This window comes from Peromyscus leucopus, chromosome 23 (genome assembly GCF_004664715.2).
Source record: "Peromyscus leucopus breed LL Stock chromosome 23, UCI_PerLeu_2.1, whole genome shotgun sequence".
NCBI classification, from domain to species: Eukaryota; Metazoa; Chordata; class Mammalia; order Rodentia; family Cricetidae; genus Peromyscus; species Peromyscus leucopus.
This window is the reverse complement of record NC_051082.1, coordinates 16,070,888-16,097,150: the sequence shown is the minus strand read 5'-3', so window position 1 is coordinate 16,097,150 and position 26,263 is coordinate 16,070,888. Positions and strand designations below refer to the sequence as shown.

At 51.2% G+C, this 26,263-nt stretch overlaps 1 protein-coding gene across 2 annotated transcripts; it reads left to right on the top strand.

Moving 5' to 3' along the window:
* The first annotated feature begins 75 nt into the window (after nucleotides 1–75).
* Nucleotides 76–25,781, top strand: Ccdc92 (coiled-coil domain containing 92). 2 transcript variants are annotated; one of them, XM_028885770.2, is made up of 4 exons: nucleotides 76–522; nucleotides 21,120–21,266; nucleotides 21,685–21,726; nucleotides 24,442–25,781. In XM_028885770.2, the coding sequence occupies exons 2-4, from the start codon at nucleotides 21,137–21,139 to the stop codon at nucleotides 25,212–25,214; spliced, it is 945 nt and encodes a 314-aa protein (XP_028741603.1). In that variant the 5' UTR covers nucleotides 76–522; nucleotides 21,120–21,136; the 3' UTR covers nucleotides 25,215–25,781. The 2 variants fall into 2 exon arrangements, with proteins under 2 accessions (XP_028741603.1, XP_028741604.1); XM_028885771.2 differs by lacking the exon at nucleotides 76–522 and adding an exon at nucleotides 694–806.
* The last annotated feature ends 482 nt before the right edge of the window (nucleotides 25,782–26,263 follow it).

Below are 26,263 nucleotides of genomic sequence, written 5' to 3'. Positions count from 1 at the left end.
CCGCGGCTCCGGCCGCTCCGCCTCTCCGTTGTCCCCGCCCCACCCCGCCCTGGTTACCAAGGGCAACCGCAGTGCGGCCGCACCTGAGCAGTGCGCTTGCGTGTGACTGACTAACATCCCTCGGTCTTTCCCTCCTCCTCCTCCTCCTCCTCGTCGCCCTCGCCTCTGCCCTGCCGCAGTCGGCAGGGAGCGGGGCGTCGCCCCCTTCCCCTCTGCAGAGATAGCATCGATCGGCCCGGCCCTCCCCTCGCCAGCAGACCGCCGCCGCGTCGGCGCCGCATCCTCCCCTTAGACAACCTCGGGTGCGAGGACCAGCCCGGCCGCCAACGGCTCCCGGCGTGCACTGCGGCGGCGAGCGCTCTCAGGGAGCGGGCGGGATGCGCCGGCCGGGCGGTGTCTCCTGAGTCTCCGTGCCCCGCGGCAGGGCCGCTGCGCACCCGGCTCCCACCGTCCCTGCCCATGGGCCGCGGACCACCGCGAGGAGCAGGCCGAGCGCCGCAGCCGCCTGAGGGACCGTGGCAGGTGAGGCGCGCACCTGCGCGGATAAGGAGGAGGAGGAGGAGGAGGAGGAGGCTCGCCCGCGGGGCTGGGCACCGGGCTGGGCACCGGGCGCGGCGGGGGAGGCGCGGCGCAGCAACGGCCGCAACCGCCGCCCCGGGCGGAGGACGAGCCGCATTGCAGGTGCGGGGCAGCGCCCCGGGGTCCGGCCCGAAGCCGGCGGGATGCTGTGGGCCCCGGCCGCCCGCCCGGCCGCGCCACCCCTGCAGCATCCCGGACCTGCAGCCCTGGCGGCCGGGAGGCTCCGTGTAAGTACTCCGCCCTGGGCTCCCGGGGACCCGCGGACCCGCGCGCTGGCCACGCTCTCCCCCGGGTTGCGGTCGGACTCCTCGGGCTCGACCCGGCCCTGCGGGCTAATGTCAAGCCTCGAGTTATCTTTCGCTGCACGGTCTCGTCCACGGATGACAGTGGGGTGGCCGAGGAGAAAAATGTGACCGTCCCCTGTGACAGGTGGCACCAGTCGGTTTCATAACAAAGTACGGGCTTCCAGACACCTTTAGGAGTGTTCAAAGCAGCTGGAGCGTGATGGCGCACGCCTTTAAATTTCAGCTCTCGGGAGACAGAAGCAGGTGGATCTCCCGAGTTGGAGGCCAACCTTGGCTACATGGCGAGTTCCAGACAAGCCGGGGCTACATGGTGAGACCCTGTCTCAAAGAAAAAGAGTGTTAAAACCAGGATCGCTGTCTACAAACTAAGTTTGGAATTTATTTAAATAGCATTGGTATTATTATTTATGTTCACAGACAAGAATTCCCCGGCATTCTCTTGCCATTCAGTTGTAAGGAAAAAGATGCTAGCATTCCAAATGACTTTTACCTCCAGTTTTTCTTGTTTTCCTTTTGGTGAACTAACTATTCACCTAAATGGCTGAATATTATTATGTTTGGAAGAAAGGCTTTAAGACTTATGTACACGGGTATACCACTACTAAAAAGCCTTAAAATAATTTGACTTGCTCCTTCTCGGTAGCATATTATTATCAATTAGTTTTGTTTAGATTTTTCTTTTTGGGTTTGCAGTGTGGAAGATTGAACGCAGGGCTCCACACAGCGTAAGCATGGACCAGAATTTTCCTGTAACACTTAAATATCTCAAATTGATGTTTTGGAAATTAGACATTTTTGACATTGACTTTCTCAGACACATGAATCCTTTTGTTTAGAATAGCTCACTCATTCTGGGTTCTTAATGCTCATCTGTCCTAGGTTGGAAAATCGATTTTAGCCTCATTATCTAATTGTCAGGATGTGTTTGTGGCAGGACTGATGTTAATTACAATGTTGATGCTTTTAAGAAATACTTGTAAAGCATTCTCTCGTATTTCTGGCTAGAAAATATGCAGAGCTTTTTTCCTTCTGTCTAAAACAAGGTCAGCCATAAATAGATCCCAATGCATACTGGGCGACACATTTATTAGCTAAGATTAACTATCTCCTAAACTTCATATACTCTGAGGGCAGTGGCGAGGCGCCCAGCAGTGCCATACATACAGAGGCTGCTCCAGGTGCAAGTTCCAGACCAGCTGGGTAGGCTCTGATGTTTCATCCCCACAGAAGCATTTGGCAGGGAAGGGCCGTGTCCTAATGGTCTTCAGACATTTGAAGGTCTGCCATGCAGGAGGGATTTTATTGCTGTAGAGTAATTCCTGAGCAAGGAAGAGGACACTGAGTACTTACAGGAAGGCAGCATCCCTGGTGCTATAAAAGCAAAATTACGATCAGAACTTCAGCAGTGAAAAGAAGGGGGGCTACCTACCCTTCCTCGGGCTCCCTCCCAGTGCCGCATGAATGACAGCTCAGGTCTGGAAGGGCTGTGTGTGGGGACGTGGGGGTGTTCTGTTGGAGTGTCTCCCAGGGTTCCAGTAGCCACTGGATTCTAAGGTGTCTATGTTTCCCTCCTAGCTCTGTGGGTTTGTTCTTAAATGTTCTGCTGCTGGCTTCTACAGCTGTGTGCATATTGACATCCCCAGACACCCACTTGAATCCTGGGAAGATTGTAACTAGGTTCCCTGCTTGATGTGGGAGGTGACTCGAACCCTATTTTGTGTTGTTTTGGGGACCTTAGAGATTGTAAAGCGCTCCCACATGAGTGTGTTGGAAATGTGTTATATACTTCTCTGGCTTTTCTTTTTGTACTAACCACCTAGTCAAGAGAAGTGTCTTCTCTAAGAAGGAAGTAAGAAGTCGTTCTTGCTACAAATGAAGTGGTACCATTTGTTCTCTGAGAGTCAGCAAGTTGTAAAAGTGTGCTTTCCTGAGCTGAGGACGTTACAGATGGGAAAGAGGTGACTCTGGCGCTTGCTCTGCATTTTACTTTGTTTATTTCATTACTCAAATATGACTCAAGCTCCTTAGCAAACCAGTCGAGTCATACCTACCTAAAGTCGTCGTATTCAGTGTTTTCTGGATGGCTTCTAAATATAGCCAGAGTAAAACAAAATCAAAAAGTAGAACCACTGTGAATTGGAGAGAGGGCAAAAGGGGCTGTCTTAGTTAGGGTTACTATTGTTGTGATGAAACACCATGACCAAGAGCAACTTGGGGAGGAAAGGGTTTATTTCACTCACAGTTCCATATAACAGTTCATCATCAAAAGCAGTGAGGGCAGGAACTTAAGCAGGGCAGGAACCTGGCAGGAGCTGATGCAGAGGCCGTGGAGGGGTGCTGCTTACTGGCTTGCTCAGCCTGCTTACTTACAGAACCCAGGACTAACAGCCCAGGGGTGGCCCCACCTACAATGGGCTGGGCCCTCCAACATCAGTCACTAATTAAGAAAATGCCCTACAGGCTTGCTGACAGCCCAGATTTTATGGAGGCACTTTCTCAATTGAGGTCCCCTCCTCTCTGATGACTCTAGTTTGTGTCAAGTTGACATGAAACTAGACAGCCTAGACTTTATAATTGAAGAAGATAGAAGATGTGCCTTTTTGTGTGCGATGTCAATCTTGATGAACTGATTGACAGTGGGAATAACGATGTCACCATTAGAAGAATGACCAAACTCCCAGGTGTGTGCACTGGTTGGGGTTAGCACTCTGGGCTGGAGCGGATGAACAGAGCAGGTTCTTGGGAGCACAGAGGTCTGAAGTGCAGCAGGACGGTCACCAGGCCAGTGGAGTTAAAACTGCTGGATCCTCTGGACCTGGAGTTCCAGATGGTTGTGAGCCACCATATGGGCGCTGCATGAGATCTGCTGTCGTGGGAGTCTTTCCTAGACCATTGTAGAGGGCTTTGCCTTCCCATTTGCTGTGCAGTTAGAGTTTGTGAGCCTGGAGTCCATTTTCATATTGACCTTGCTTAAGGGATGTCTGCTACTACACATTGCAGTTCCCAGGATCCTTGTGGTCCTGGCCTCTGAAGGTTGCACATTTTACCCAGAAGTGAAAAATTACACTGAAAAGGGTCATCTTTGATACCATTGCGGGGAGGGGTGGTGCATAAAACACTGGCTTCACAAGAAAAAGTTTTGTCCCTGTTGTGGATGATTACCCTGGGATTGCTAATGGTTCCTAACCTAATTTCTCCAGTGATGGATGAAGTAGGAAGCCATGCTCTGCCATACTCTGATATCAAAGAAGCTTTTTTTGAACTCATTCCTCCAACCACCGCATACATCACCCAAACAAAAGGCACAGGGGTTATTTCTCCTCCCTGACTAGGGGCATGATAACAAATCCACATTGAGAGGACCAAAGTCTTACCCTTTGATAGGGAGGATAAGGAAAGCCCTTGGAGACAAGAACACAGCAGAGGTCACCAGTCCTGGCTGTCCTTTTCAGGGTGTGTCAGTCTTTGTCTTTCATAGTGTGTCATCGTTATTTTTTGATTGGATAACTGTGACCAGACCAGAAACCTCCGGAAGCTGAGAACAGCATCTTTCAGCCATGTTGCTCTGAGTAAGGTGAGGTGGTCCTTTGGCCAGGGAAGAAGGATGTGTAGCCTGCACCTGGCAATAGGTCTTAAGTAAGGATACTTCCCGGGAAGAAAGTGGTCAAGGGCCAGCTAGATGGCTTTGCAGCACCCTGGCAGTACTTTACAGAAACTGAGCTCAGGCACTTACTGCCGAGCCTGATGACCTGATTTGGATCCCCACAACCTATATAATAGAACCAGCTCCCCCAAATCGTCCTCTGACCTTCATACATCTATCATAGTGCATGTACACACACACACACACACACCACACACACACACACAACATATAAAACAAAGTTTAAGAGGTTGAGGCAGTTTTGGGTAGTCTGTCTTGGCATCAAGGCTATGGTATTAGGGTCCAGTGAAGAGAACGCCAAGGCCAGACCTCACTGATGGGAGCAAAGAGAGAGGGACATTAAGCTGAAAAAAGCCAGAGCAAGACCTTAGAGACAGGTGGGAGTGGTCTTTTGGGGTGCTCTTGTGTCTCAGCCATGGTTGAGACTCGGAGCAGCTCTTCATGCCACTGACTGGCTCCAGAACACCATGGTGAACTTTGCCCGGCAGCTTTTGGGGCACAGCACATTACACCTGAAGAGCTGTGGACTGAGGACTTGGACTATTGTCTGGCTGACTCTAGCCACCACATGGGCTTCTCACGAAGTAGTCAAGTTCATTGATGCCTTCAGCCTCGCTTCTGATGACAGAACACAAGTTTATCTCCCACATCAATGCCTGTAACTGAAGGGAGTGCCTAGAGGTCTCACAGCTGTCCAGCTGTTTAGGTGAGAGATCTAAATTTTTGTTTGTTTGTTTGGTTGGTTTTTTGAGACGGATTTTTTGTGTAACCACTCTGACTCCTAGAACTTGCTCTGTAGACCAGGCTGGCCTCAAACTCACAGAGCTCTGCCTGCCTCTGCCTCCCAAGTGCCGGGATTAAAGGCGTGTACTACCATGCCTGGTGAAAGTTCTAGATTTTAAGTTGTTTAGTTCTTGTGTGAAGTCCAAAGATAGGGTATCCAGATGCCTGAGTCTTGCAAAATGCTGCTAGGGTACTGCACACAGTTCCACTTTAAACTGTTATCACCCAGTCCAGTCTTGGGAGACAATGAAGACAGGGAGGAACACAAAATTGTATACCTGTCAAGTGTGTGCGTCTAAGTCAACATGCAATATGTTACATCCAGGAATAAAATATTTTACAGGTTTTTAACAGTCTTATGTCAGCCTTTGCATGTAGCTATCTTCTGGATGAGTGGAATGACAAGCGTATCCGTGTGGCAGCCACTCCTGTCTGAGTGACCTGGTCTGAACATGTTTATAAATGCACCCCCCGACACACTTAAGCTACTGTCATTTCCTGATGGCTTCCCACAGCACCAGCCCTATGAGCAGAGTGACTCATCCAGCACTGTTGTAAGCTGGGAGGCTCGGAGCACCCACCTCTGTCCAACTTTCCCGCATCCCTTCTCTGTTGCATCCAGGCAGAGGATACAGAGAGACATCTTTTGTCACTTCCAAGGGCCTATTTGGAATACCAAAGGTTACCTTGCTGCAAAAGACTCTCTGGCAGTCTCAGAGGCCTGTTTCTACATGAGACCTGGCCTGGGACAGGTACAATATGGAGACAGCTCAAGAACACCTTGACAGTGCTGTTCACCAGCCTAGAAGTTTCACAAAGCAGGTCTGGTGGGAGATAGTGTGTGGTGTTGTTTGTTTTTGCTCTTTTGGGGGCCCACCACCCTGCTCCCAAATAAATCACACATGGAGGCTTCTTCTTACTTATGAATGCCAGCCTTAACTTAGCTTAGTTTCTAGCCAGCTTCCTTAACTTATTCCATCTACCTTTTGCCTCTAGGCTTTTCCTAGTTGCTGATGCACCCTCCTGATGGATTTTTATTTAATGAAACATGTCTTTGCATCATTAAACAAATGTAACACACCTTGAAATATTCTACTACAAGTGTGAGACTCATAAGAGGTTTGAGGACCCCACAATTAAGGAGTCCCCCACAATTAAGGAGCCCCCATCAACATCTCAGTGCTCTACTGTCAGTATGAGAGTATTTGGTCTTCTGGACGGAGAGTAGCTGCCATGAAGAGTAGAGACCTTTCTGTGTTGAGGATGGAGACCTCCCAGAGATTAGCTTACTTTGCTGGGAGCTGTTTAGCCTTCTCTCCCCCATTATACCATTTTTGTTGGTTTTCTTTACTGTGTTGTGATGCTCACAAATAGTCATTCTGTCTTAAGCTCTCTGCTTAAGTAGCAATGTACTATGCAGGGCTTACATTTATAGTTTTTAAGTGTACTGAACATATCAGATGCCCATAATACATTGATTTAACCATCAATGGGCTTAAAAAGCAAGTGTTCAAGCTGGATGGTTGTGGAGCACGCCTTTAATCCCAGCACTCAGGAGGCAGAGACAGGTGGATTTCTGTGAGTTCCAGGACAGCCTGGTCTACTGAGGGAGTTCCAGGACAGCCAGGGCTATTACATAGAAAAACCCTGTCTTGAAAAAAAAAAAAAGAGAGAGGAAAAAAAAAAAAAAAGCAAGTGTTACTCACAAAGACAGGTGGGTGACAGGTTTGCTTTCCTCATTTGAATTTTAATTGCTTTGGGTAAATACATATTGTTCCCTATTCATTTCAGTATAGCACTAGTCCTTAAGGAATTAAGGGTTTTAGAAAGCAAAGTTTACATTAAAAATCATGTTATTATTGATATTTCAACATTGGCAGAGAAACATGACACCTGAACATATTTCTCAGCCAAAAGAATAATTTTATAGTTGCCATACTATGCAACGTCTAAGATTTTTTTAAAGGCTTATAAGGAGACTGTGCTCCTACTCTGAAAGAATAGGGTAGGCATTGTTTAGCCTTTGTGAGAGAATTCTTTCATGTGACTTAATATGTGCTGGGATGTCCAGCCTCCCCTACATCTAGACTCTGAGCTATGCAAGGGTCATATTAATGTTTGGTCCTTTGCACATTCCAAATGGTGACCCTAGTTCCTGGCACTAAGACTAAAGAAAGATGCTTCATTGGGCTGGCAAGATGACCAAGTTGGTAAAGGTGCCTGCTGCCAAGGCTGGCAACCTGAGTTCCATTCCCATAACCCAAATGGTGGAAGGAAAGAACAGGTTGTCCTTGGACCTCCATACATATGCTTTGTCAGTGAGTAAATGTAAAAAAACTAACAGAAGGCTGGGCGGTGGCAGCGCACACCTTTAATCCCAGCACTCGGGAGGCAGAGCCAGGCGGATCTCTGTGAGTTTGAGGCCAGCCTGGTCTACAGAGTGAGATCCAGGACAGGCACCAAAGCTACACAGATAAACCCTGTCTCAAAAAACAAAACAACAACAACAAAAGTTAACAGAAAAGGTGCATTATAGAAAGAATGAACTGCAAGACTTTATATTGCCACTCCACAAAGGGAATGCTGAACTCTCAAACCCAAGCAACAAAGAATGTGTTTAAGAGCCTCAAGAAAACATTGGCATGCCTTTGGCGTTTAGTTTTGTTAAAGATTTGTTGATGTGTGTGGATATTTTGCCTGAATTATATGACTGTACACCATATGCATTCCTAGTACCCATGGTGGCCAGAAGCAGTCATTGGATCCTCTGGACCTTAAGGACCATGTGGTTGCTGGGAGCTGAACTTGGGTCTTAACCACTGAGCCATCCCTCCAAACTCTGTATCTTTAAATTTTAATTTTTGAACAAGAATTTTGCACCTGAGTAGTTGTTTTTACATTAGAGCAAGAGCTGTTTTCCAAGTCGGAAACAATTTTGATTGATTGACTCGGCACTGATTTCCTTAACTTCTCCATTGTCTTGGCCCCGAGTGCAAAGCTCAAGTGCCGGCCCTGTGCTCAGGGTGTCCTGGTAACACAGAACCAGCCTGCTTCGTTTCTTCTACCCTGAAGAATGCTGGCGTGGATTACAGGCGTCTGGTCAGTCTCGTCAGCATCTGGAGACACTGTAGTCCTTTTAAGGTTCATGTAACCAGCGGTCTTCTGAACGCAGAGGTTCCCTATATATGAAGTCATGCTAACACCTTTGGACAGTATTCCCTGGAGCTGACCTGTGTCAGCTCTGTATAGACTTCAGAGTGTCCACAGAATTTCTCTGGAAACACTTATCTTTTCTAACCACAGTGCCGGAGATGCCTTGTTTGCAGGGCTCCATTTCTTGGTTATCTTAGTGTTTAGACAAGAAAACCAAAATCTTTCTGCCACAGACTGAGAAGGGACACTCACAGTCACAAGCACCATGAGGTTGACATGGGAGCCCAGGAGAGTGAGGAGCTGTCCGAGTTGGCTCAGCGTGGGGGCAGGCAGAGTGGAGCCCTTTGTACACTGCCTCACCAGCGGGGGAAGATTCGAGACAAGCTTACATGGGGTCATTCTGGTGGCTTGTTACAGGATGGCGGCCCTTTTCTCCAAGGCCAGTAGCGCTCTCTACAGCGGGAAGAAGGCCATGCCTGGCCAACTGTTGTCCCTCCTGTGAGCTCTCTGTCCCCACACTTGCCATTGAAACCCAAGGAGAGCAGCAGAAGCCTCGAATCACAAGAGAGGAAAGCCTCACCTCAGGGCAGAGCTACCTACAGAGTATCCTGCGGTTCATATTGGGTTCTGGGTAGCTCTTTGCTGTGGGGCTTCCTGACTGTAGGTAGCACCCTCTCACCAGCTGTAGTGACCCAAATGGCTCCAGATGTGGCCCCTGAGTGGCAGCTCCTCAGCTCCTGGTCAGACCCTTTAATGCACCAGAGAACCTCATCTTCATGTTCTTTACTTCTGACTGTTTCCAGCTGCTGTACATCCATGAAGAACTGTGGCCGTGCAAACGGTGTAGGCGAAGAGCACTAGCTCGGTCGAGTAGAGACTGAGCAGGGATGAGATGACACAAGCAAGTACCATGTGCAGAGTCCTCTGCTTGCCACCATGGCTCCCACTCTCACGTGCTGCCCCATCTACTTCCCCGCTGCCCTCGTTCTGTACGTCATCTAAGTCAGCACCAGCTGTGCACGTACACAAGCAAAGGATCTGAATGAGGAGGGAGTCAGCAGCCATGGCCTGATATTTATATATTTATATAGAGCAAGCCTGAGCCCTCCTCCAGCTCGCCGGCAAACCACAGCCTCAGCGTCATCGAGAGAGGTCACCTTGCACTGTACTGGAAGACAGTATATTGTCATGTAAGACAGCCAGTCAGAACAGCACATTTTTAGGATTTCTAGGATGCAGTGTAAGGAATTCTGTTGAATCTGAAGCCTGGGTGTTCAAAACACTCAGTGGAACGTAACAGCAGCGCATTTTCACAGCGTTCTGTACCAGCTCACAGGCAGGCTCTAGGTTCCTAACCCAGTACAGGGTCTGCTCTTCTGCAGCTGTAGGGCGAACACCTCTTGTTCTGAGGGGCTGTCTTCGCAGGAGCAGCCACATCCTCAAAACCGAGCTGTTGGACTGTTAACACTAAGCAAGATGTCTGTACGTAAGCCACTCACAACTCCAGCTGTGCACTAGGAAACGGGGAGGGAGCTCTGAAAGTGCTAGTAGTGTTTTGTCACTGCAGTGTGTGCTGGTGACATTTCCATGGGGGACAACAGTGCAGTGTGTCAGCAATGTGGACTTCCGAGTCAGTGGTTCAGAATGAATCTTAGCCCGGCTACCTGCAGCTTTCCGCTCGCTGAGATACAGATTGGGTAAGAGTGTTCAGCGAGCATGGAGCATAGCACCTGACCTTGTAAGCCTTCGTCGTCGTTACGACTTTCTCCCAAAGCTAAGGGACCTGGGGCCACTGTACCCCTCCCCCGTGCCCTGCTTTATCCTGGCCTGAGTTCTGAACTGGGAACTGCACCTCTATTGTAGAGCTCTCCCACCTTGGTTTCTACCTTGGCACCTCAACTTACGTGTACAATTTTTAAAATTAGGCTTTGTGTATGAGTGTTTTACCTACATGTATGTCTGTGAACCATGTGTGTGCCTGGTGCCACAGGAGCCAGAAGAAGGTGTTAGATCTCCTAGGACTGGGGTTATAGATATTTGTGAGCTGCCATGTGACTGCTGGGAATTGAACCCAGGTCCTCTGCAAGAGCAGCCAGTGCTCTTAACTGCCAAGCCATCTCTCCAGCCTTTGTGATCAGTTCTTAATGTGTTCTTATAGTGTAAATCTGGCATTAGCTTGTCTAGCCCACCTTGTTTCCACACCTCTCCGGAGTCAAGTAGTGTGTGGTCAGGCTTCATTCAGGTTTCCCTCCCCAGAGGTGCTTCCTCCTCCCTAGGTCTGCCCATCCTCCAGGGCTCAGCTCAGCCCCAGCCTTTCCAGAAGGGAAGCTCTGTCCTTCCCGGCCCTGCCCACTCAGCAGCAGTTCACTGGTGCCACCTGGTATCCTACAAAGTGCCAGGAATGCTGTGATAATTGAGGCCCCACCCATATCCTCCAGGGATCTTCTCTGCCTGGGGTAGAGACAGGTGCACTAAAGGGCACCTCCCTGGGCTCCCTTCCCCTGGCTCCTTTGCTTAGTCCTTCCATCTCAAGAGGTTGTGATTACAGGTTGTTATCATCACCCCCCCACACACACACCGAGTGGTTGTAAGCACGGAATGAAGTTATGCACTGGGTGCTTTAGGAGCATACTGGCTTGATTGCTAAGTACATAATCAGAAGGACTGATCATCCAGCTAGTGCAATAGGCTTTGGAAATGTCAAGATAAATTCAAGGTGTGGTGTGGTGGCACACATCTGTGATCTCAGCACTCAGAAAGCTGAGACAGGAGGATGGTAGGTTTGAGGTCAGCCTGGGTTATGTGCAAGTTCAAGGCTACTCTAGGCAGCAGAATGGCACGCTGTCAGAATAAGTAGAATAAGTTTCGTTTTTGTTTTGGGGTGTTTTTTTTTCCAGAGCTGAGGACCAAACCCAGAGCCTTGCGCTTGCTAGGCAAATGCTCTACCACTGAGCTAAATCCCCAACCCCAACCCCCCTTTTTTTTGGTTTTTCCAGGCAGGATTTCTCTCTGTAGTTTTGGTGCCTGTCCTAGATCTCGCTCCATAGACCAGGCTGGCCTTGAACTCACAGAGATCTGCCTGGCTCTGCCTCCCGAGTGCTGGGATTAAAGGTGTGCTCCACTGCCACCCGGCCAGAATAAGTTTTCGATGATGTTAAGTTCCTAGCTGTCAGGGTAACTTCTGAGGCTCAAGAAGTCTCTAGACTGGTATTCATAGAACCATGTCCATTAAAAGTTAATAGATGAAACTGTCTGTACTATATCTATGAAGATTCTTACCTTGTTGGCTCAGGGTGATCCTGATGCCTGGCCAGCTTGAGAAGCTCACAGGTGATATTTCTGCAAAGCCATGAATGAGTTTGTTTTCTGCTAGTACTGCTCACTCTAATGGGTTACCCCAGAGAGTAGTTACCCTGAATGCTGTCTGTTGGGAGAAGAGGAGGATGCGGAAGTAGCAGAAGGACCTAGGCAGGGTCGCTGTCCTAACAAGCCCTTGGCCACTGCTGTCCCAGCAGCCACTTGTGTGTAGGATGTTCTCTGTGGAATCAAAAGTGCTAGGTTGACTCCTCTGGGGTCTGGGGCTCCTACCTGCTGGGGTAAAATCTGCCTCAGGTACTGGTTCCACAAAGCCCAGGACTCCAGCAGGCACCCTATGATGGAGAGCTTGGTCTCTTCTGGTCTACACAGCACATTGAGAGGTTCATCAGCCTCCTGCATTCCAGACCTGTTTTCTTGAGGAGACCTTGGACACAGAGGGCCTCACCCCTTATCTGAGTGTGGGTGCCTGGTGTGGTTTTAAATAGCAACTCTGAACGTGTGAGCTAATCGGAGGAAGAGGAACATGGGAATAAATCCATCATGCAGGCCTCCAGTGACCACAGGCTTCCCAGACAGGCTATGTATCATGTTTCCATGCCTAATTGCCAGCTTCTGATCACATCTTAACATCAGGCTGTGCACTCTTTCAGAAGGAAATGGATGTCAGTGGCTGGAGAATTGTTGATGGGCTTGTGTTTTATGATGGTTAATGTCATCGAGATACGGGAAGGTGGAATGTGTGTGTAGAGGAGGCACCCAGGGGCTCTTGTCATTCTCAGCCTGTCTTGGGGACACTAAATGGTTGCTGTTGTAAAACTTGCCTCCAGTGAACTCCTGTGTACTTGGATGAAGTAATGATAGTTGCAGTCATCCAGAGTCCCCTGACATGTGTTGGGGAAGCATGCTGTCTCCTCCTTAGTGGCACTCAGTGATTGCCTTTTTCAGAGAGTGCCCTTGATCATTTCTTCTGACTGTAAAGCCATCTGGGTAGTACTGAAGTAGAATTTAAAATGTTCATTTACTTTGACTTTATGCGTACAGGTGTTTTGATTGCAGGGATGTCTGTACACCACGAGTGGGCAGTGCCCATATAGGCCAGCTGAGGGTGTTGGATCCCCAATAACTAGAATTACAGACAGTTGTGAGCCACCATGTGGGTGTTGGGAAATGAACAAAGATACTTTTGGAAGAGTAGCCAGTGCTCTTAACTGCTAAGCCATCTCTCCAGCCTAGGATTTTTAAGAAGTGAAAAATCACCCATAACCTACCATCTAGAAAGTAATGCTTTAATACTCTGTGTACGTCCTTGGACATTTTGTCATGACCTACTCAAAGTGTGGTATTGCTGATAGAGGTTTAAACATGAGCTTTTTAGCTTAATCCATCGCAGGCATATGCTGATAACTGTCATCTTCACACAATGCAATTGTGCCATGCTCCCTGAGTCCTCCCTACCGAGCACTCAGAATCCTTTGTGTGGTAGACATTGTGCAGAAGTAAGACTTTTGTTTGTTTGGTTTCTTCTATTGGCTTTTAGAAACATCTGTTAAAGAAAATGTCTACTGTGTAGTTAGAGAGTAGAGCCCCGTAAGACCTCTACATAAAGAGTCAGCTTGTTTATTGCTCTGATAACTACACCAGCCATTCTGCTTTTTTCCTTTTCTTTTTTATCTTTCTTTTTATTTATTCTTCGTCTTTCACATCATGCATCTCAATCCCATTCATTTCCTATTACTTCCTATCCACCCTCTGCCCTTGCAACCTCCCCTCCAAAAATAAAATAAAATTTAAGAGAACAAAAGGAAAAATCTCATTGTGGAAGCAGTAGTGTGACATAGGAGTCATACAGTAAACTCTTTTATCCATAAATCAAGTGTTCATTGCAAAGAGTCATTGGTCTGGTTCGAGGCCAATGCTGGGCCCTCACTGGAGCTCCTCTTGGATATTCTGCTGTTGCCCTGTGTCTTGAGGATCCTGTAGCATTGGGTCGGCATGACTGGCCCCTTCACATGCTCCAGCAGATCATAGATGGCGTGGATGTTGGGGTGGGTCAACTGATCAGCCCACCAGCTCTCGCCTGTCTTCACTGCAGTCATTCTGCTTAATCTTATAGCGGAACGTCTTCTGGCCCTGCAAGTCACTGTTCCACACAGGCAGCAGGGTGGCTTCTCGAGGAACAGGCCTGCAGTTCGCAATCACAGCTCCTGTGCTTAGTTCTAGCCACACTTGTTTCTGTTTGGTTTTTTAAAAAAAGGGCTGGAGAGACGCTCAGGAGTTTAGATAGAGCCCTTCTTGCTTTTGCAGATGACCCAGGTTTGAGTCCCAGCACTCCAAGGTAACTCACAACCATTCATAAATCCAGTTCCAGGGGATCCAAAGCTGTCTTCTGACTTTTGAGGATACCAGGCACATGTGTGGTGCACATATATACATGAGGTAAAACATGCATACACGTACAAAAATTAAAAACAGAAAAACTATCTCAATTCTTTTGTTTAGGTTTATTTCGTGTGTGTGTGTGTGTGTGTGTGTGTGTGTGTGTGTGTGTGTGTGTGTGTGTGTATGTGTTTTGCCAGTATTTCTGGCTACATCATGTGGGTGCCCGGTGCCAGACAGTCAGAAGAAGGCATTGGATCCCATGGAGCTAGAATTACAGGCAGTTATGAGCCACCGTGTGGGTGTCAGGAACTGAACCTTGGTCCTCTGCAAGAGCAACAAGTGCTATTCACCCCTGAGCCACCCCTCCAGGCCCAAACACCCTCATTCTTCAAGATTGCTCTCTGTCTCTTTACAGACTTAATTGCCCCTCTGCCGTCAATATTTAGTGCTGTAGTTCCGTTCTTCTTTAACAAGGTATTTCTAGAGCCTTGTCAAATGCTTGCCTTCCTGGGAGCTGATGCCCTTTTATCTTGCAGCCCTAGCTCTTTGGTAGTTATCAGATGACTTGCTCATTGAATTGCCTAAGTGCCTTTGCAGGCAGGGACAGGAGGTCCCCACAGCTTATAGCAGTTCATCATCTAGGTTACTGTGAATTCAGAATTGTATCTGTGTTGTCTGCATACATGATAAAGGTTTTTTTTTTTTTTTTTTTTTTTTTGGTCTTTTGAGACAGTGTTTCTCTTTGCAACAGTCCTGGCTATCCTAGAACTCACTCTGTAGACCAGGCTGGCCTCTAATTCAGACATCTGCCTGCCTCTGCCTCCCAAGTACTAGGATTAAAGATGTATGCCACCATCACCCGTTAAAGTTCTATTTTTTTTTTTTTTTCGAGACAGGGTTTCTCTGTGTAGCTTTGCGCCTTTCCTGGAACTCACTTGGTAGCCCAGGCTGGCCTCGAACTCCCAGAGATCCGCCTGGCTGTGCCTCCCGAGTGCTGGGATTAAAGGCTTGTGCCACCACCGCCCGGCCAAAGTTCTATTTTTATTTTATTTTATTTTATTTTTTTATTTTTTTTTTTTTTTTTTTTCTTTGTAGCTTTGCGCGTTCCTGATCATTGTAGCCCAGCTGCCTCGAACTCACAGAATCCGCCTGCGTGCCCCCGAGTGCTGGATTAAGCTGTGCCACCACCGCCCGGCCAAAGTTCTATTTTTAGAAGTGTGTGTGGGTATGTGCGTGTGCATGTGTGCTGCCATACCGTGGCATGCATGTGAAGGTCAGCAGACAGCTTGTCAGAGTCAGTTCTCTTTCCACCTATGGGTTCCAGGGATCAAACTCAGGTTGTCAGAGGAGCCAGTAGGCACTTTTAACTGCTGAGCCATCTCAACAGCTCCCTCCAGGGTGCATATGAAAGCAGGCCCATGGGAGGGCCACTACTTAGCCCTACTCAGGCCATTTTTAGCCATTGTTAGAGTACTATAGATTGGCTCAGAGGAAGAAGTAACACTTTAATGTCTCTGGGCTCTGGCTTCCCTGTGCCCCTCTCCAGTGGAGATGGAGCAGGAAGAGGAAGGCAGCTAAAGAGTTACTTTTGCAGATGACCCAGGTACTTTTATGTTGTCTTCTTTGGAAGCAACTAGAATTTGCTAGCTCGTTCTCATACTTAGTGCTCAGGAAATATCTAGTATGACAAATAAACAGCTCAGAAGTAAATCTGTAGAGCTTTGAACCAGTGTTTACATAGCAGTAGGTCACTGACATTGATTGAGCACTTACTGTGTGCCAGGCACCAGAGCCTGCTGCACTCAGCACTGAGGGGCTCTCATGAAGATTAGAGTCAGCTAAATGGCTTCACTTGCACCCCAGGCCAGTCCCGCCCTCTCAGGTTTGTCTACCCTGTCTGTCCTTTTGTCCCGCTGAGATCTGCAGATCTTCTCTGAATTTCTTCATGTGGAGACAGGTTGCTGGCCAAATAGTCAGAGGTTTTTTTCCCCCTGGTGTCCTCTGAACCCACACATCCACCTAGAAATGAGTAGCATACCTTCCTTCCTGGCCAATATTTTCCTGACGGCAGTCCTTAAGCTTCAGGAAACCAGAGCAGTACAGAAATTCCTACAAAAAGTCCCAGTGGTCCTCAAGCTCCAACACTGAGATGGTGTGTAGTGCCCAGAAGGACAGGTCCTTTCAGTAAGTAGGGGAGAGACAGTGTATCCGTCCTTCAGGGAGAGAGGACCCACTGCAGATGAGCTCTAACTAATTGATGAGTAGATTCAATAATAGCTTGCTCTAACCAACCTTCAGTCACACTAGGCACTGTTCTCATACTCTGAAATCGTTACCTCCATGGCTTTGTCAATTAGACTGCTCTGAATAGCCCAGAGGCTGTGTTTAAATGAGACCCCTCCCCCAGAGATACTCATTTCTCTTCGTCTGCTAAATGTAGCTGCTTTAAAATATCTTCTCAGGCTGTCGAGACTTTATGGGATGAGGTCATGTTCAGATCAATGTGCCGCAGTGCTTTTTGATTAATGGGAGGTAACGGGCCCAGCCTCTCCTCAGCCCACGGTGGAGCAGGATAAAATTATCTGAAATGCATACGTAATGCATGAGTTCTTGGGGGAGAGGAGAAAGAGGGCAGAAGGAGGGATTGCCTAGAGTAGTCCAGACAGAGGGGAACGGGGTGCAGAGGCCCGGTGTGGCAGATAAAGAGGGGCAAGGGGTACTGTGGTGATGCGCTAAGAGCATATTGGGGACCTGAGGGGACAAGGCTGGGGAGGTGCAGCCTGGCCAGGGCATCAGGCGCTTGCCATGAAAATGTAGGCCAGGTGAGTGTGTGCACAGAGGGGTGCTATAAAAGGATATGTTTGGAAAGGGGACTATCTGGACCTGGCTGTGGGTCTCCCCCTCATAGGCACACCCGAATGGTGTCTGGCAGCTCACCGCTGAGCAGAACACTACTTTTGGCTCAGGACATCTTGTGCTGAGTCAGTCCCCAGAGGCTCTGGCTGTGGGACAGAGAGGGTGAGTGTGAATCAGGCCCTTGGCCATTCCTGCTGTTATCCAGGGCATTGGGACACACATCCTGAGGGTGGGATTCCTCTTAGTTTTTCTGAAGCAACCTTGCTTTGCAGAGGTGCTGGTGAGGCCCAGAAGGCTGTGCCTTTGCCCACCTTCTTGTCTTAAAAGCAGGGCTGGTTTGTGATTGTCTCGGGAATAGACTGGAAACCCAGAGGGTGGAGAGCCATGTCTGGTCATCAGAACAGGCACAGTGCCTGGCCTCCACCCTGCAGGAGAATGGTCATCCACTCTCCTCTGGAGCTGAGTTACATCAGATTTGCTTTGTCTGTGCACTTTGTCAGAGGTTGGATGTGTACTAGGGGAAGCTTTGCCTCCCGGAGGAAATCCACATCTGCCCAGCCTTGAAGGTTACTGCTGCAGACTCTAAGGCTGAGAGGGACTGCCAGGTTCAGGGCCATTTCTTGGCTTCCCTGTTTCAGTAGAGTACCCTATGTCCTGCAAAGAGGACTGCCAGAGCAGGTGACAGAGTGCTGGTGCAGCATGCTCCAGGAGGAGAAGCTCAGTGCCCTGGAGCTAAGAGGCAACCAGCGCCTGGGGGTCAGGATGGGCATCATCGGGCTTGGCTGTTGACAGGCCGTTTGTCTTAATGCAAGAACCGGTGCAGACAGGGTCCTTAGCCACCAAGGCCTTCATTAGTGTCAAGTTATCCCCAGAAATGGTGGCCCAGTTCCCCTGGTCTCTATAGCCCGCTGCAGAACAAACAGTGACTTCCCCATAGGTCTGCTGAGCACAGAGAGGACGATGTGAACTGATGGTGCTCGTGGTGCCTGGGAGGTAACTGCAGCAAGTGTCTGAGTGCCTGCCTCACCCTGTGCCCACCGCTGGAGCTGTCTGGAGAGAGACTACAGGTCTGTGTGCATTCACTGGGCCAGGCCCGTCGTAATGAGTGAGTGGCTTGGAACCTTACCTGCGACTGAGAGCAGAGTCTCCAGGAGAAGGGGACGAGCGTCTAGCCCCTGCTGCCTGCACAGAGCTGTGAAATTGTTGGTGGCTCTCGGGCGCAGAAACAGTTGAATCACCCTGGGGCAAAGACCACAGTTCAGAGCCATGAGCAGGGTGGTGCCCTCACCACACAGAATGGCAGTATCGGCAGTATCGCTCAGAGGTGGTAGCCTGGGACCCATTAGCCATCTGCAGAAAACCCACAGTTGACTCCATCCATTATACCGACCAGTTCCAGACCCAGCAGTGTACCCTTTCCCACGGGTCTGACTCTTGAAGTTGCTTGGGGACCAGCATCATCTCTAATGATGGTATGGATCAGTAGCTCAGGAGAAGAATGACATCATTGACTCAAGCTATGCAGCTCCTTCCCCTATGGATTCAGTAGCACCGCCATCCTGCCTAGATGGTGAGAAAATCACTTAGCCATCTCGACACAATTCAGTCCCACGTGTACATGCCTTGCCCCATACACCTGCATAGACAGATCTCCTCTTTGGAGCCTATTAGGGCCTCCCAGAGGAGGGACATAAGGGGACCTAGACAGTCAGGACTACCACAGGGCTGAAAAGTCCTTGTCCTAATGTCAGAGTACATATTTCAGGGCCCAGCAAACCTCCCCGGTGGTGCATGACACTCTTTGCACACCGGGGTTTGTTCTAGGGTAATAACTGTAGCAGCAAGACCACTGTGAACTCTGGAGTCCAGAGTTAGGTTCAAGCACTGATTCCCTAAGGCAATCCAAATAGGATCAGTTCTGTAAACCATACTTAAATGGATTTCAAATAAAACTTACCTACTACCCCGGGATTGGGACAGGGTGGCCACTGAGGGGCCCAGCGTAGACTATAAAAGCAAGTATCTGACTCCCTGTGTAGACAGGATATTCTCTCAGAGCTACATGAGAGGTCTTAAAGTTTAGCCTATTAAAGTACACAGTTTTCTGGGCATGCATGCTGTGAGTTACAGACCTGAGGAGGAAGCCCCTGCCTACATGGGCCTTGGTACTTGTAGGTCATCACTGGTGTTTACCGTGGCCTCCTGGGTGCAGGCACTGGACTGGGCTTAGGTCGAGGCAGGAACAAGCCTGCAGGCCATGCAAGGATAAAGGCAAGAGACATGTGCCCATAAGCCCACTCTCGGACAGTGGCCAGGGATGTGAGACACAGCCCCATCTGAGGCTGGGGCTTGGAAAGCAGCAGAGCTTAGGCTGCGACCTTGGGGACCCTGGGAAGGCAGATAGAGGAGGGCGCAGAGGGCTGCGCTGCCCTTGGATGGCACTGATAAGCTCTGAAGAGAGCTGCGCTACTGCCAGTGCACTGGGGCTCCAGAGAGAGCCAGCAAGTGGGACCCTAAAACACCCCACCTCCCCAGTCAGGACACAGAATGGCCTTGAGAGTTTGAATGCAGATGGGTCACCAAGACAAGGCCTGACAGCAGTGAGGTTGGCTGATGGCATGGGGAGCTGGGTCAGAATGGGGTGGCACTTGTGTGCACTCATGCTAGGCCCAGGTTGCTGCCCTGTGTTCCTAGACCTGCAAGTCCTGAAACCTGGGCTCGGTTTTCCCTGAGCTCACAGGACCTGGGATTGAGCCTGTCCTCTGCAACACGGTTGTCAGCCCCCCCCCCCCCAGCCTCCAGACACTGAGCACACGGGTCCAGGTGGCCCCAGACGTCCTTCCTGCCAGGCTGAGCACGAAGTGCTTCTGAGGGCAGGAGACCATTGCCATCCCAGAGGCTCAGACCGCAGCCGGGCTGCCCTTCTGACTGAGGTTCCTGCTGTGGGTGCGGCCCAGGGACCGTTCCTCACATGTCAGCGCTCACTTGCCCTGGTTGTACTGGCTCCTCTGGTACGGTCAGTGCCCTCTTCCAAGGCCGTGCACTTGGCACACAGTCCTGGGGTCTTGAGATGCAGGGTCCACCTTGCCCTGCGGCTGGCTGCTGGCTGCTGACATGCCTTGGCTAGTGGCTTCTTCCACAGATGGAGCTCACCAGCTTATGCCCTCCAGACCAAACTTTGTTCCTTGCCCCGGTCCCCCTAACTCGGGTGTCCTGGTTTTTGTCACCGTTGTCCTGCTAGGATGTGTTATTGTCTCCTTGGCCCCGCCGGTCACTTTTCTGTTTCCTTCTGAGCATTTGCCGACTCTCCTGCGGCAGAGCTGGGTGGGGCCTGGCTGCCTCAGCAGATGGTGTGAGGGAAGGCAGGCCTGGCTGGAGTCCACTGGAAACAGTTCTTAGTGGTGAACACGGCTCCTCAGCTGACGACAGCGGTGTGTGCTGCGGACCCCAGGGGCATGCTAGAGGCCCTTGAGAAGGCTCCTTCGGGAAGGGCCTGTGGGAGGGCACCGAGAGCTGCAGTGACCGTGTTCTGTCCTTGTGTCCCAGTGCTGGGCCAGGTCCCTTAGTTTTTCTAGAAACATGGTCTGACTTCACATTACTCCAGTTGTAGTTGAGGGCAGGGCCTGAGGACCCCATACTTCTGTAGCCACGGATTTCTCCTTCCTCTCTGTCTTCTCTTCACCTCAGTAGCTCCCAGGTAATGTGCCTAGGAGCCCACTGCAGGTGGTCCTGGCCCCAGGTTCTCTGTGGGGCATTATTGCTTCCTAGTTATGGAATCTCTTGGGGGTGCTTTGGGCCAGTCACAGAAGTCAGGACTGGAAAGACGAGACCTGAATTTGAATAAAGCCTGCTCCGTCTACCGACTCTTCAGTCTTCCTTCCGAGTCTCCCTCTCCAGGAAGGAGAAGCAGCCTGGGGGTCTGGACTGGGCACTACTCATGCCCTCAGCTGGCTCTCACAGAGGTCTGGCATGTGGCAGGTGCTCATCAGAAGGGGGCCTGGAGCCCCAGAACCTCACCTGCTCCCTTATATTCCCGTGACATGTACCTCCTCTCAACTCTCATGCTTTTGTGTTTCCTGCAGGTCACCTGGATGTCAGCATGGCAGCCACCAACCTGGAGAACCAGCTGCACAGCGCACAGAAGAACCTGCTCTTCCTCCAGCGGGAACATGCCAGCACACTCAAGGGGCTCCATGCTGAGATCCGGCGGCTGCAGCAGCACTGCACAGGTGGGGGCAGGCCACAGCCGTGTCGGGGGGCGCCAGGCCCTCCCCACTTACACCCCTGCCAGCCTTCCCACCACCCAGCCAGCCTCCCGGAAGCTCTGAACACTCAGCTGCCGCCCTGCCCTAGAAGAGCAGGTGCTCTGGCACTCACTGCCTACGGCAGTCTCAGTCCCAGGGGCAGTTACTCCCTCGCTCTGCTGTGCTGTTGGGGTGTGTGGGGAAGATGAGGAAGGAAACTCTTGAGGCCCAGGTCCTCTTGCAGCCCCAATAGGAACCTTGACCCCTGGTGTTTCTTACATCAATCCTGGAACTGCCAGCCCTGCTTCTACACAGTAAAACTCACTCAGCTGGGATTTGGTGCTGTTTTCAGAACTGATGTGAAGTATGTCACGATAATCAGTGTGTCATGTTTCCTTTGTAGATCTAACCTATGAGCTGACACTCAAAAGTTTCGAAGTGACAGGTAAGAGCTCCTCCCCACACATGGGTGCATCTTGTTTTCTTGGCAATGTATTCCCACTGGTCACGTGCTTAGGGTGGTTTCCCGCACAGAGACAAGTTTGTGCCCTCAGACACCTGTGGGCTGGAGTGATGAGTGGCCTTTTTCACTTCCCATTGATACATATGTCTAGAATGTCTGTTACATACTTTTCAGAATTTTCTAGCTTTTCTACCATGACTGTATATCCCGCTGTAATCCAGAAATAGACCTCAGTGTGACTTGCCAGAAAGGAGAAGTGACGGCTAGGCAGGAGCCCCTCCCCGAGTCTCCAGAGTTTACCCAAGGCTGACCCACAGCCACCGTGCTCCATGTGGGGGGAGGGCTGTGGGTCCACAAGTTGAGACCATCTTTCTCTGGACTGTGGTCTAGATACGCTTCCCAAGTGAGACTCATTGGGGACCCCAAGAGTATAGCGAACCAGTGGTGGCCAGGGAAATGATAGAGACAGGGTCTTCTAGGAGCTCTGGGCCTGGGAGAATGGCTTGTTCCTTAGCACCCAGCTGGGACTGAAGGGTATAGAACATGCATCTGGGGAGACCTTTCCCCTAACTAAGCTCTCATGAGAGTCCAGTCTTCGTTGAAGCCTCAGGTCACATCACTGAGCATTTGTTACTCTGTCTCTGGGTAACTCCTGAGCACTCCTGCCGTGGTTTTGTCTGAGTGGGTGCAGAAGGCCCTGTCAGGCTTCATAGGCCTTGGAGCGGGAGCCTACCCACCAAAATCTGCACAGAACAAAGACACTTGAGTCCTCTGTCTGCCAGGATAGAGTTGCAACCTGTGGTTGGTCTGTCCCCCCTCCCCCCCACACACCATGACAGGCCTTGGGAAAGAAGGAGCGGCCCGTGCTGTGGGGCCAGGGTGTCCCCACACCTCCCCCTTTTGCCCAGATTAGTCTGCAGCAGCTCTGGAGCCTCTGTCTCAAGTCCCCTCAAGCCCTTTAGGACACCCTCAGCAGCAGCATGGCTTCTGTCAAAGGTGCATGAGGTGCTGCTTCAGCAGAGGGGGCGGTTTGAAAAGCCTCTGGGTGGGTGGGCTTTGTGGGGGCATGTCCCATCCTCGGGGTGAAGCTAGTGCTCGGTTCAGGGCACATCACGCACAAGCTCAGAAGGCAGGTCAGAAAGGATCATGAGTCTCTCCCCTGTGGTCTACACACCTGAGTGCCCAGTGACACAAACAGACTCAAGCAGTACTGCTCAGTGGGGAGCAGAGGGCTGTGGACTAGACCTGGAGGTCAGAAATTTCTAGAGAGGATTATGTAGAGGACTGGGGTACCAGCATCTCCCAGAAGCACCTGCTAGATCTGGCCAAGACTGCACTGGAGAGCAGACAGCTGGGTAGCTAGGTCATTTTCAGGGAAGGACAGTGTTTGCCCAGGCCTCTTAGGGATAGGAAGCCAAAAAAAAAAAAGCACCTTACTGAGGAGCCCTGGATTTCTTGTTCTGCTGGGACCAGGGCTGTGTGCCTCACAATGTCTGTAATGGCCCAGAACCTGTGACTGTCAAGGTCTGGGTCTGACCAGCACCAGGGAGTCTGCTCTACTGTCCCAGGTCTGTCAGCACTCAGCCCTCTTAGCATTCCCTGAGGACACAGATGCCAGAGTGTTGTGTCTGGCTGGGATGCAGCCAAAGACCTGAGATTGTAGATCTATCACGTTCGGAGGTAGGGCCGAGAGGAGGGCCCATCTGCAGGTGTGTGGAGGAAGAGCGTGGATGTCAAGCCTGATGACTGGGCTGGGGTTCCTCACTGCACTGGAGAATCTAGTGCTGGGGGTGGGGTGGGGTGTTGTTTTGGTTATGGCTAAAAACCCAAGACTCATACTGCATCATTCTAGGGATAACATTTGCTGATTCTCTAGACACACACACACACACACACACACACACACACACACACAGTCTGTGTTTACCTGCAGTCAGTGTACACTCGCCCTTGGGGCTTCTTAATAGCTCAGAGTCTACCTGAAGCTGCCAGCTTAGAGAGGTACAGCATGCTCCCAGAACCCACGGCACTGCAGGGCTGTCGGCAGATTGTGGATGCCCAGATCTGGAGTTGAATCAACCCTAGTGGTCACAACACACAAGAAACAAGGAGACAGGCAGCTCAGGGTTCATGTGGGAGCAGAAGGCATGGAACAGATGGACTGTCAGACTGGCAGCTTGTTAGCCATGAGGCGTTATTGTTGGCCAAGGGAGGAAGAAGGGAGCAGGGCAGACTGAAGGAGGAGGCCTGGGGGATGGTGGTGCCCAGTGGGCAGTAGGCCAGATGGTCGGAGAGGAGAGCAGGCTGCCAGCCAGCTCCAGAGGAGCAGAGAGGGCAGGTTCTAGATTGGGCAGCTGGGAGAATGAAGGTGACAGAGAGCAGGGTCAGGCCTGAGGGACATGTCTGACACCCTTCACTTGTAGAGCTGGCACTCCAGAGACGCTGACTCCAGCTGACGCTCAAGCTGTTTTAACCTCAGCACCTTCAGATTCTGGAGACATTCTTTTACGCAGTAAGCCAGGGAACCAAGAGCTGGGAGGGGCCTCGAGACCCCCTGATTCGCCTTTAGTGGGAGCAGGGCCTGCAGGCCATCCTGCACCCCGCCTACCATAGGGCTCCTCGCCAGGGCCCTCCACACAGGCCACGAGCATCTCCTTCCTCTACTGGGCTCTGACCTGCACCTGGCTTTTCCTGCAGGAGACGGCTCTTCCAGAACAACGGAGCTGAAGAGGCGCTGTGAAGAGCTGGAGGCCCAGCTGAAGGCCAAGGAGGAAGAAAACCACAAGTTACTGCAAGAACTGGAGCAGAAGAACGCCGCCATCGCTGTGCTGGAGAATACGGTCCGTGAGAGAGAGAAGAAGTACCTGGAGGAGCTGAAGGTGAAGAGCCACAAGCTGAGCATGCTGTCCGGCGAGTTAGAGCAGCGCGCCAGCACCGTGGCCTACCTCACCTCGCAGCTGCATGCAGCCAAGAAAAAGCTCCTGAGCTCCAGCGGCACCTCTGACGCCAGCCCAGCCGGCGGCCCTGCACTGGCCAGCTACAAGCCCACACCCCCCAAGGACAAGCTGCCGGAGACACCCCGCCGCCGTATGAAGAAGAGCCTGTCGGCCCCACTGCACCCTGAGTTTGAGGAGGTCTACAGGTTCGGAGCCGAGAGCCGCAAACTCCTTCTGCGGGAGCCGGTGGATGCGATGCCGGATCCCACCCCATTCCTGCTGGCCCGGGAGTCTGCTGAGGTCCAGCTCAAGGAGCGGCCTCTGGTCATACCTCCCATCGCCTCAGACCGTGGCGCCAGCGGGCAACACAGCCCAGCCCGAGACAAGCCACACAAGACCCACGTCGGGGTGGCTCATCGCATCCATCATGCCAGTCCACCCCAGGCCCAGCCTGAGGGGGAGACGAGGGCTGTGGACCAAGTGAACACAGGGAAGGTGGTGAGGAAGCACTCAGGGACGGACCGAACTGTGTGAAGCCTGCGGCCAACCCCGCAGCCATCCACGCACTGTGAGCGCCGCCACCGCCGGCACAGGGAACCTCGTCCACACCTTCCTCGCCCCGCCCATGCCAAACGTTTCCTCCCGTCATCGTCGTCGCAGCCTGGCTCCTGGCCCATAGTGACACATGCTATGATGGTGTCCCCACTGAAGATATTTACTGGCACTGTGGCCAATGCCTGCATGCCAATAGCTTGCTTCCAGCCCCTCGCCATGAGATCTCGGCACAGTCCTAGACAAGGCCCAGGCCACGGCTGCATCACATGCCACACTCAGAATCCGAAGCGCTTGAAGTCAGAGCAAACTGAGGACTCGTCTCTCCCAAGATCCAGGGCAGCCTAGCAGAGCAGAGCAGCAGCCTCTGCCCCCACTGGGAGACGCCTGCCTTCCCACGGTCCCTTTGCCCAGCAGCTGTATGTCACATGATGACCTAAGCAAGATGACCTCACCCCTCATGTCACCCCAACCTGAAGGTGTGTTCATAAGTTTTTGTTAGTTTCTTCCAAATGTTCAGGATCCAACAAATGTTATTTTCTAAACCCACCCTCCTTCTCCTCTGTCTTTTTGAAGCACCGAGGGACTGGAGGAAGTGGGAGGGAGGACTAGCAGGTGGGCTGGGGATGCTCGCTGCGCAGGGCTGTCGCTGCCATGTTGGCACTCCTGCCTTTCCGGGCAGAAGCTGCGTTCTGTCCTGCCCAGGCTCCGCACTGCCTCCCTGTCCCCAGCTGGCCAGGCCAGCCTCACAGTATGAGAGAGACAGCCAGTAGCCATTTGTCCCCAAGCCACACAAAGGCCCTGGGAGGGGGAGTCTGGAGCTTGGGCAGGACTGAACACATGCCCCAGCAGCCTCAGCCTTCCCTGCGCATGCCAGCAAAGGGCAGGTGCCGGAGCTGAGACGGGTAGAACCCACACCAGTGGCTCAATAGGAAGGAAGAGAATGCACTTGCCTTAAAACCTGCACTGGTGCGTGCTGTATCCAGAGTTCTCAAGAAGATGGAAAAGCAAAGCCAAGGCTAGAATCGCTG